Source organism: Aedes aegypti, chromosome 2, assembly GCF_002204515.2.
Source record: "Aedes aegypti strain LVP_AGWG chromosome 2, AaegL5.0 Primary Assembly, whole genome shotgun sequence".
Taxonomy (NCBI): Eukaryota; Metazoa; Arthropoda; class Insecta; order Diptera; family Culicidae; genus Aedes; species Aedes aegypti.
This window is the reverse complement of record NC_035108.1, coordinates 65,042,261-65,054,572: the sequence shown is the minus strand read 5'-3', so window position 1 is coordinate 65,054,572 and position 12,312 is coordinate 65,042,261. Positions and strand designations below refer to the sequence as shown.

General features: G+C 35.8%; 1 protein-coding gene across 1 annotated transcript in view; it reads right to left on the bottom strand.

Moving 5' to 3' along the window:
• Positions 1-3,270: 3,270 nt before the first annotated feature.
• Positions 3,271-12,312, bottom strand: part of LOC5566351 — a 59,751-nt gene continuing 50,709 nt past the window's right edge. The window contains exons 2-5 of the mRNA XM_001650695.2: positions 5,989-6,194; positions 5,652-5,926; positions 5,422-5,592; positions 3,271-5,348 (exon numbers count right to left, since the gene is read on the bottom strand). Of these exons, the coding sequence (XP_001650745.2) occupies positions 5,160-5,348; positions 5,422-5,592; positions 5,652-5,926; positions 5,989-6,157 (804 nt within the window). The 5' untranslated portion in view covers positions 6,158-6,194 and the 3' untranslated portion in view covers positions 3,271-5,159. The remainder of the gene's footprint in view (positions 5,349-5,421; positions 5,593-5,651; positions 5,927-5,988; positions 6,195-12,312) is intronic.

Genomic DNA, 12,312 nt, shown 5'->3' with positions numbered 1-12,312 from the left:
CCTTGGAAATTTGATGTCTTCAGCAATTATTTTCAGCATAAAATAACGATCAACTTTGCCGAAGAAACCATACACTTAAACTGCCATTTGACCGGAATGGCATTTGACTCATTAATGCGAATAACATTAAAAAATATGACTTTACCTCAAAACATCGGCCTCATTTAAAAGATCATTTTCGCAGAAGACATCGAACGTATATACCTGTAGTATAGAACTACAGGTTATTTCCGTGTTTTCAGATTCTGCCCCAGTGTGCGGCCATGCGCCACTGTGCGACCGTCCTACTGAGGTTTCCAGTACAGGTCACAAAACTTGAATAGTGTTGTTGTGTTGTGTCAAAATTTTATTGAAATCGACTGAAAATTATGGAAATTAGAGACAAAAGATCACAAAAATTTGATGGTAAAATAGTCCAGGGACGCAAAGGTTAATAATTATTTAGATATTTTTCCAATGTTTCCTTCAGATATACTTTGAAGATTTCTTCGGGAGTTCATTTAGTGTTCATTTGAAAACTTCCTGAAGATTTCTTTTTTTTTTAATTTCGTTGAAGATATTTTCAAACATTTAACATTTCCGTCGCAAATATCTCTCCAAAGATGTCTAAATCAAACTGAAACCCTAAAGTACTTTGTACAAACATGATTGGAGGTATTACTTGAAAAATTGCGCAAATTGCAAATTCATACACTGAATGAAATGAGATATAAATTCTAAATTAAATTGTCCTGGAAAATTTCTGGAAGAGCTACTGTTACTACTGATGATTGGACGATTGGAAAAATTAACGTAGGAACTCCTCCTGAAATTCTCGTGAGGTTTCCTGGAAGAGTCTCTAAACGATTTTCTTAAACTGTGGAAAGTGAAATAATCTCTGTTGAAAATCCTGAAATATTCTCTGGTTATTTTTTTAGAGTAATTGTGAAAATTGTTATAGATCGTTGAGTTATATTTCGTTTAGCAAACTATGGAGAAAAAATCCTCTGAAGCAACCATTGACGAACTGGAGTTACTGGGTTGAGAATTTGTGGGGAATCACTGAAAGAATTTCGGAGGAAACCTGAAACTTTTATGGAAGACATTTCTGAAGAAATCACTAGAAAAAATCCTTGAGCATTTCCTACAGGGATCTGAAACGATGTTTCTGAAGAACCTTTTACATAAACGAGTAATAGTCTCTGAACATGTCTCTACAGCCTCTAGAATTTTGAACCAGGATTCTCTTACGGTGAAGATGAATTGAAGCCAAAGTTCAAATTTTCAAGAGCACGGATCTGGAGAACCGAACATCCGTTCAAGCTGAAAACTCAATCGATTGGTCACTAGCTGGTGGTGACCATTCGATTAGGTTTTCAGCTCAAACGGATGTTTGGTTCTCCAGATCCGTGCTCTTGAAAATTTGAACTTTGGCTTCGATTCATCTTCACCTTGAGGAGAAAGCATAACACTGTGGCTTTGAGACCTTTCATTAAAAAAAACTTTTTAGAGATTTACATTAAAATAGTGGCCAAGTCTCTAAAAAACTGCTACCAGCCTTAATGGAGCTTACCAAAGCTAAATTTATACAAAAAAAATCCAATAAATAAATAAGGTGTTTCGTAGCTTTTAAAAATATATGAATCGCGATCTACACTGCTCATGGTTCAACTAAAAATGAATTTTATGCCTTATCAATGATAATTGTAAACTACCCGACTGTTTACCGTTATTGCTTATGCAACTACCTTTACATGTCAGGCCACGTGATGATCCGAAGCTCGGATATCCAAGTCCAATGTGTCCAAGATAGTCAATGTGTGCTTGTATTAGTGTAGTGTAATATCAAAACAAACATTATGTAAAAGGGGAATGACGTCATACAGTTTCATCATGCCGTTAGCCGGTACGAAACGCTGCATATTGTGGAAGTATTCAAGAGCATAACTGAAAAAAAAAAACTACAGCGAACACCTTGACGCAAAAGTTTTATAATTTTATTCAGGACCTTTATCCCTGAATCTCCGAATCCCTGACTAATTTGCCAGTTACGTAACTTTTCCAGTTATAAGGACTTTCAGCACTACAGCCATGAACCTGTTATCTCACACGAAGTATTCGTGAAACGTGGAATAATTCCAGCACTTCAATCAGTTCCACACGGTCCCTCTATATCCTTCGTTCAAGTTTTGTCCTAAAATAAAACAAATTTAGAACTAAATTGAATTAATTACCGTTTTGATTCATATTACGGACAGCTTCAAATTCCGGACACTCTACTTTGTATGGGAAACATTTCACATGAAATGTTTCAATTTTTGCCGTTTAAAAGTTCTCGATTCCAAGGCTCGTTTTAGTAAGCATTTTCCATAAATATCTTTGAAAATTTATAATGCCCAACTACCTTAGATGTCTCTTTAGTGGTTTGACGATTTCAATTAATGATTTGACTGTTCCATTAATGATTATCATGAGCTGTCCGGAATTCGAATCAAAGTGTCCGGAATATGAGGCAAAAGTGAAGAAGCGTCCGGAATAAGAATCATGAAAAGGCCACACATTTTGATTTATTAAAAATTATTCAAGTTGCGGAAGCGAATTCTTTACCCACCATTCGAAAGTTAAGGGCTTCCAACGCTTGATAACGCTAAAGAATCATACAGAATGATTTATTTTGTATGCTCTCTGCTAGGTTATACTTCACTGAGGCCTTAAGTGTCCGTAATATGAATCAAAACGGTACCTGGAGTACTATCTTCGCGTGCTGCATTTTTTCATGTTTTTGTTTGAATAACAGTCCATAACAACCTTGGTAACAGAAGGGTTGTTAGCAACGAAGCCCCAGAAACATTCGATAACAAACTGTATGACGTCACACATAGTCAAAATGCAAAGGATTGCTGCGTGAAAACCTAAGCGGTGCACTAATACATTCAAACAGCTGTGTATTACACAAAAGCATCTCCTCACCTCTTCTATATCACGTTGATCCAAGTCCAGGGTCCACTGCTGGCTCATCGATTCCTATCGAGGTCTGTGTCCGCATGGTTGAAGATGCCGAAAATGCTACCTAAGCTGAATTAAGTGTTTGGATCAATTGCTCGATCGATATTTTGGGCTGGTCTGGCTGGTGATTGTGACGTTAGACTGGTCGATTGGATTGTTGTTAACTCATATAAGGTTAACACATAATTAGGGAACAAAAAATTAAAAAGAATTTGCGTTATCTTTCCGAAAAGAACTCTCAGAACGAAAAACATCTTGGAATAAGCAAATGTAATAACAACACGATTAAATTGTCTAATATATTCAGTTCATATTTATTCAATACCAATTCATACTTGCTTATATCTCAATTAAATAAATGTTTTACCTCTAAATCATAATCCTAAATGAGAACAATCTAATGGTGGGTATTGTTGAATGGACTTCCATTCTCTTGGCTTTATTCTTTTGTTAGCGTAGTTGTGTTTCAGCGACCACATCTCCTAATTGTGGCCCTTCGCTCATATGTAGTAGTTCTCTATACAATCTCTACCAACAATATTTTATTCAATCTTTCTCATGTGGCTTCGTTTTTCTTTAGTGTCACACTACTTATCGCTTTACTTCCTCGATTTTTTTTCCTTTCTCGCAGGACAATGTGAGGAAGGCTCAACAACTGGTCTCTCTAAAACCTATCAACATACAGTAGATATAAGTCGATTCGTTCAATGAAGCGCTGCGCTTCGAAAACAAACTCTAATTCTCTGTTTATTTTTTTAAACTGTCCACTCTTAGGGTTTAAATTTTCATATTTTTTCTATATCTGTTTATCTATACTCTCGTCAAACCAAACCGGATATTCATCTACACAATTAGCGTTTCGTTATTGTCTACTCTTCTAGATGTGTTGTGTAGATGTGTACTGAAGTCTGTTCGGTTCAGGGCTGAAAGCTACAACTGCAACGGGGGTCTAAATCTACCTTAATTTTTCCAATAGTATATTTCTGCTAGAGCAAAACGGGTTTTCTTTTGAATAAATTCTAGTTTCCAATAGATGTGTGCTTCCAATCGATTAGGTTGCTAAACTTGTACAAATGGACAAAACTTAGTCTTTTGCGGCCGCGATGATATGGGATAATTCAGGGCAAGTCTTGTTTTAAACTACTTTTATGCTGATAATTCTGTGTTCTTTTTTTTTCTCTCTCTCTTTAGTTTAAAATTGGCAAAGGAGCAAAGCTACAGTTGCTGCCAGTGTGGTTCGATGATGGTTTATTAAAAAGAGTTATTCACTGATAAGTAGAATTCAAAGATATGTGTTTGCCACTACGGATCTATTGGTTTTTGATTCATCTAAAGATTAATCCCAAGCAGCATGTCTGGTTTTCTCGTGGGCTTAAGGCTGACTTAAATTCAAAAGACTGTAATAAAGCTGTATTCCAGTAGTGAGTGTGATTTTATTGTAGCCTTGAAGAATTAATTGTTGGATTTAAGTTTATTATAAAACCACTAGAAAACCAGATTTGTTGCTTGGGGTTGTTGGAAGAAATCCACGCTAATATATGCAAGGATCGAGCTAGAAAACACTAGAATCTATTACGGCTTGGAGCAGAAACGGTAGACATGGGAGTTAGAATATAACTACATTGGTTTTGATTTCTTTGGTTTGGTTGTGTTTTGCTTTTGCTGTTTTGAGATGATCGCGTTTCAAGAACAAACAATTTATTCCTTAAAAATGTTTCGTCCATTTCAAAATGCATTCGTTGGTATCTTGAAACAAAACGGTTTTCTCATTACAAGACACCATATTTGGTTTAGTTAGGTGTTTTAAAATGTCTGTAGAGTGCAAAACCTTACTCAGAACCCTACAAAATAAAATTATATCGCCTTTATTAAGTTCTACTTAAGTTAATGAATGTATCCTTAAATTTCTTGGAACATAACCGAAAAGCATTTACTAATACAACAGTCTTGCGTTGAAGCCAATTTCGGAGCTGCCTGGTGTTTGGTGTGCCGTCGTTGTTGGTTAAAAAAACTATGTGATGATTTCTTTTGAGCAGGAAGGACCTTTTTCATACAAGCTCCACTCACATCTCGTAACTTTAACTAATTTACACAAACGTTGGAAGAATTCAGGATTAGATCACTATGTACTGGAAAAGGGTCTACGTTTCTCAAGCATCGTTCGTAGGCCGAGCTCACAGGAACGTACATATGGTGAATAATACTGCTACCACGAAGAACATGAGAACCACGTCCCTGCGTAAGTTTCGATCCCGGTAGAATGGCCTCGTGCTGAAGATTTCCTTGCGAGTTTGCCGCAGAAGCCACAGCGGAATCATCAGATGCATCACGTCCGGAATCATGAAGCCCAAATCACGAACAACCTTAAAAATTTGGAAGAAATTTATATCGACGTTTCGGCTATTTTGAAATCTTCTTCAGGGTTATTAATCTTACCTGATGGGGATATCCTTCGCCGCGGAACACATTTGATATGAATTGGTCAACTCCGCTAGCCAATATGTGCAGAATAGCGATTCCTACAATCGCGAAAGTTTTGCGTGACGTCACCACGTTTTCCACATTGGCCAAATGGAGCACAAAACTGGTTGATATGAGCTCGGTAATCTGTGAGTGTTATAAATTGTTACCTCGTATTATGTTTTGAACTATCATCCAACTCTTACCGTGAAAAACAATTGATGATTCCACTGATTGTAGTACTCGTCGTTGTAGTAGTTGAGATACGCCCACCACGCGTAGTAGTGCGAGAAGATCGATAGCATGAAAAGCACGATCATCGTGTAGCGAACTCGACTCTGGAGCAATAGCTGCGTCAGATATTTGGTGCATTCGTATAGTGAGATCACACCGACCACGATCAACAGCCACATCTTCATCGTGTTCTGCGTGGCGTTGAAGTACATGTGCTTGTAGGAGGCGATTCCGGACTCGTACGTTCCTGAAATGCGATAAAGTTCACTTATAACAGTTCATAAATCCATATTCTGGTCATTATAAAACCTTTGAACACCGTGTCCCAACAGGAACAGGAGCAAAACCGTTTGTCCACGTATCGGGAGTAGTTCTGCCAAAAGTACCACAGGACTGCGATGTGCGCTGGAGGTATCAGTGCTGGGCCCAGACTTCCACACGCTCCCGGCAACCATCGGAGGATGTCCATCATCATCATGGCGGCTGTTGAGATCAGACGATTGTCCGGTATAACTCTGAAACAAACAATGGAGAAGAGACTCATATTAAAGTAATGTATTTTTCATAACCCTGGTGGAACACGAACTGTTCTGTGGAATAGCTATGTGATGATCTCTTGAAGGAACCCACATGAACAGGCAGAAGAATTCTTGCATGATTCCTTGAAAAAAAAAAATAACTAATTTTCCAAACACTCTAGAATAAACCTTTGTGAATTTCCTCGGAAGAAATTTTGAAGAAATCCTTGGAAGATCTCCTTGACCAACCACTGGAGAGTTCGGTCGAAGTAGTGAAAAAATTTCAGGAGATTTTTTGGATAGTTTTGAAACAAAATATCAACCTGAGGAAATTACCAGAGGTAGTAGTGTTGGAGTTCTCGAGGATTTCCTGGAGCAAATTCTGGAGAAATACTTCTAGCATTCTTAAAAAATATGCTGGAAGAATTTCTGGAAGAATTGATAGAGAAATCTTTATTAGAATGTCTGGAGAGATCCCTGTAGGAGACCCTGAAAGTATTCTAAATAAAATCACTATGATAATTCCTGGAGCTTTTCCTCGGGAAATCTGAGACTTGAAATTTGTGAAGAACCTGTTGAACCCGTTATTGTCTCTGAAGGTTTCAACCTGTACAATTTTTGATCAGTATAGCTAGAAAAGTAAAAAGGAGACAATTTTGGTTAAAATAGATACCGTAAAACGTGGTGTCTTTGATAATGCGGGTAGTGCGTTACCCACCACATACTTAACGAAATATCATAATTTCTATTAATCGGTTAAGCAAAACGAATGCAAAACTAAAGAATATTAGTATGGCACCTAATGTAAGATCTGTCTTCATTTGAATCGAGAACATTTGAAGCTGCATATACTAATATTAAAAATTTATACGGTTTTAGCATTTTCGAAACGATTACAAACAATCAGTTCCACGATCACTATTTGATGTAGTTTTGAATAGTTGGTCACTTATCTTTGACAGCTTAGTTATCATAGAACTTGAATATGGTCACAAATCTCTGGGATTTTCACAAACTGGGACCATTTTTGTAATCTAAGTCACAAATATCCATATAACGTTAAATGCTTAGAGGTGTGCAATGCCGTATAAATGCGTAATTCATTGAATTTTTGTTCGATTTATACTCCATTATCTAAGTAACCCCAAAACAGAAAATCGATTGAATGAAAAATTATGTTTCCATTCAAAATAAATCTTTTGGCAATCTATCAACTGCAATCGATAGCAAGGATGTCAGTACTTGTTTTAAAAATATAAATTATAATTCTTTGAAGCAGCATGTATAAATATTCAAGTTTCCTTAAAAAAAACTATCAAAGTTATCTCGTTTTACGGCACTTTAGATACCTTCCAATAAAAATAGAGCATTCTTAGAGACTTGCTCAAAAACAGAGACCAAATCTCTAAAAAAAACTTCTACCAGTCCTGTCTTTGGGATCATTCACTGGATCAACTTTTGTTATCATTCAAATTAAAAAATATGGGCATCTATGAATATTTATATCCTTTTTAAATAAATCTTATCGTACAAATTTGACAATAATAGACCAAACTGCTTGCCTTTACAACCAGTGAGGTATTATTTACTCATATATTTCTAGATAACAAATGAACGAACAAATCTATGATTTTGTGAAGTTTTTTTTGTCCTTGCACCGAAGTGACCCGACTACTCGTAAAAATTTTCAGTAGAAACTTAAGATGCTTGAAAAATGTTTCGTGGAGCAGAAACTCCATCAAATATTTCGCTGGATTTTCTTCTCTACTGCCGTGATTCGTAAGTCAGTCCCATCTGTAGAAAGTAAGCATTGCGAAAATGGGCTGTGCTTTTCACTACGATAGCTTTCCAAGAAAAATATAAAGAATATAAATATGAAAACACGTTTCATTTTTGTGTTACACGGTGTGGAAATCTGTAGTGTTGATTTGCTGTTTTTTTTTCATATTTTTTCCGAACAAATCATACATTAGTGCAGCTGAAAGAGCATTGGAAGATATGTTGAAAACTGAACTCAACTCAATTTTGACGAAAATGCAGATAGGACTGACTTGCGATTCACGGCAGTATTATTTTGCAAAAATAAATCTTTGAAAAAATCGTCATAATCTGTAAATATGTTATGAATGATGCCACAAAATATCAGCAGAAGTTTGATCAAATCATTTTTCAGGAGTTAATTCCTACTACTTCCAGAAATTTATATGTCAGTTCTGAATCACTCAAGAACTTCTAGAGGAATAAAGGAGAATAAAGAAATACAGGAGTGATATAATAATGTGAATAATGATGTGAATAAAGGAGACAAGATGCGGGTTTGTTGGCATTTTTTCACTTCAAAACGATTGGCGGCGATGCAATCTTGCGTCCTGGGGTGAAAAAATGCTGACAAACTTGCATCGTGTCACCTTTATTCACAGAAGAGAGGATCGATGAAGAGAAATCGATCATGCGACTAACGCCCTTATTCTAGCACACGCTTGATATGTTGTCAAGTTGTTCGTGTAGTACCGTTCTGATTCAAATTCCAGACAGCTTTAAATTCCGGACACTCAACTTTGTATGGGAAAGGTTTCAAAATTTGCCGTTTGAAAATTCCCGTTTTGGAGACTCGTTTTAATATGATTTTTACATAGCAATCCATGAAAATTTACAATGCTCAACTAGTTTTGACGTTTTTCTAATGGCTGGAAGGAAGAAACCGATACAAAATTTATGGACGTCATAGTGAGCCGAGATTCTGCTGTCACGAACTGTCACTGTGAGCCCAGATCTTGAAGAATGGACAAACTTGATAAAAGCGCGTAATTGATCAAAACAAATTTTTGCATTCCAACAAAGTTGACAACAGTCGGTTGAAAATCAATTCCTGCAACACCCAAAAGCAATGCCACGATAGTACCTACCTTTTAATGTGATCGAATATAAAGTAATGAAACACGCATCTTTTTACTGTTTTCCAATCATCATTAAAATTAAATGCAAATAAAACTATGGCCCTTTTTCCAAGTTTGTCCAGAAAGATCAAGGTACACAATAATTTCTGACATTGAATTTGGCGGCTGATTGATTGGAAGTGGCTTACTTATAGTATATAATTCAAACAGTAAACTGTTATACACATATTGTTCTACAGATTCATGCCGAACTCTAGTATGGCATACCTCTCTTATCTCCTATCTTATTACTCACAAGCTCTGGATTGGGATAATAGAGTAAACGTATTAGAATGGTTACAAGATATACCATAGAGGATTGCTTAATTTGTTTCTCTAACGGTTAAAGAAGTTTCTTGTAGTAATAATTACAGTGAGTTTTCATTTTCACTTTATTATAACAATCGCTCTTTTCTCAAGCCAGATGTTTGGGGGTCATGCACAATCCATGTCACGCTTTACTAGGCATGAGAAAACCATGAATCAAATTCAAAACAAATCCAAAAACAATTCCAGAAACACAAACCAAAATATATATAAAAAACAGGCTGGGAAAGCTTATTTAAAAAAAAGTTGAAGTAAATCTAAAAACAAATCCAAAACAAATCAAGAAACAAAACTTTAAACATTTTCAGTAACACATCTAGAAAAAAACGCAAAAATATAAACGGGTAAATAAATGCAGAAACAAGAATCAAAAATAAATCAAAATACAAAGTCGGGAACACATATAAACCAGTAAATTATTTCTCAACAGTTCTAGGAAAAAAAAATCAAAAACAAATTTAGAAACATACCCATGAACAGACACAGAAAAAAAATTCTGTAGCAAATGAACAATTATACCGAGGAACAAACTAACAAATGAAATTAGTAAAAAAAACTGATGCGAATTCACTTTCAAATCTCAGAATAAACTTAAAATCAAATCCAAGAGCAAACGTTATATCTAGCTCTAGTTATTCAGGAACTAATCCGGAAATAAATGCAAAATACATTCCGTAAACCAAAAAAAAATGCTTGGTATATTGAGAAACCAAACTTGGGACAAATTCAGAAACAAATGCCAATCGAAATTCCAGTAGCAAGTAAAAAAACGGAAATAAATATGGAAACAAATTCAGAAACACACCCAAACACAAATTCAAATATAAATCAAGAAAAGCCAAAAATCCATAAATGCACAAACAAAATTAGAAAACAAATCATCAAGACAAAGATAATACAAAAAATCCAAAAGAAGCTAGGAAATAAAACTATAAACAAGGAAGATATTTTTTATTATCAGCGGACGAGAGTAACTGGCGCTGATGAAGACCACAGGTGGTAGTTGAAATACGTCAAAAGCGGTAGTTGAAATCTGTCAAAAGATTAGCAGTTAGGGTGGAATTGATAATTATAAAATTCAAATATACTTTATTAACATTCAGCTCAGAGGGTACGAATACGTAAAAGAGCCAGAACAGAACAAAATGAAGAATTTAATCAAGGAACAAAAGCAGAAAAAAGTCGAAGCATGTTGAAAATAATAAGTTCAAAAACAGATTTTAAACCAAACTCAGAAACTAGAAACAAAACAAAAACATATCCACCAAAAAAGTCCAGGAACAAACTTAGAAACAAATTTCTAAATTAATCTAGAAGCAAAAATCAGAAACTAACTTAGAAATGTATGGAAAATACATCCAGAAAAAAAACAGTGGAATTCCTATAAATATATGAAAACCCGAATGTAGTAGTATGTCATTTATTTCCACTAGAGTTTTTATCTACAAAACTATACAGTATACAGTCAACACTCCATTGCGCGATATCAAAGAGACCATCGAGCTAGAGAGGTATCGAGTAAAGTCTTCAGGAAGTCTTCCTCTAACCCTAAGTTATAATCGTGGCGGGTGCCCCGTGGTATTATACAACATTATTTTTCTCCCATACTGAGCTGGGCCATACAGAATTAAATTCGACATTACATTTTTTCTTCGCTATCACTAGACTGATTGCCGACTAAATCCCCCAGTTTGAACTTCAATCAGACGACAGATGCCAGAAAAACTCAAAAATAATATCACAAAGAATTCCAGAAATAAATCCGAATTCATATCCAACTACAATTCCAGAAATACAGAAATACACTCACAAGGGAATCTTCAAACAAACTTAAAAACAAACTAGAAGAAAATGCAAGAACAAATCCAAACACACATCTTCAAACAATAACGGAAATATATCGGATATAAATTCAGAAATAAAACAAGAAACGAAGACAGAAACAAATAAAAATAAACATCTAAAAAAATCAAAATCAGAAAGGAAAACCCGAAATTGGTCATTAAACAATATTAAAAACATATCTAGAAAGAAATCCAAAATCGAAATTAGAAATGAACCCAGGAGCTAATCCAAAAAAAAATCATAGAGAATTAAGATAAGAAACTAACCCTGAAACAAATACAGATACAATTTCAGAAAGAATCCACCGATATAATGGAACTTGGTGACTTGTGAACTTGCATGCTGAATTCTACCATTCGAAATTAACTATTCTAATAACACATATGCGAGCCGTCCTTTTACTTGTACTACTGCGTTGGCATCCTTACATACAGATTCCCCATGACATAATACGCTTATCGTTTGCAGCAAGACGATTGCAGCCGGTAGCATTGCAGGGCACGCAGAGGTGTAGCAGCTGTTTTGTCATGCTCGTCAGAAATGTTAATGATCCCTATAAGTTGTCGGTGGCTAGCCAGCAAGCCAAGCCAATGAACACTGTACTGTTGTATGTCATTATTTGCCGGCTTGTGGACCATCACTTGTAGATTTGTCAGTACAACTCTTCCACGATTTATGAAATGCACGCTCGCTTAGTGCAGTGGATCGCATGTACCGAAAGAGCGACCAAGAATAGCCTGTGCGTGTATGCCGTGTGGTTGGTCCTCGACAGACAGAGTCTAAATTTTCGACCATGAATACTAATGCAAGGAACGTGCCACGTGTTGTGGGTTTGTGGCGATTATCATCGGTGGTTGGCATGGACGTAGTCAGAGGTGGGCAGGGATAGTATTCATTTACTTGGATTTTCCCAAGTCCAAGGGATCATTTTAAGAAAGAGAACCTTATTATATATTCATCGAAAAGGGCTTTCTCAAGAATATTATTTAGTTCAATTTAACAAAAGT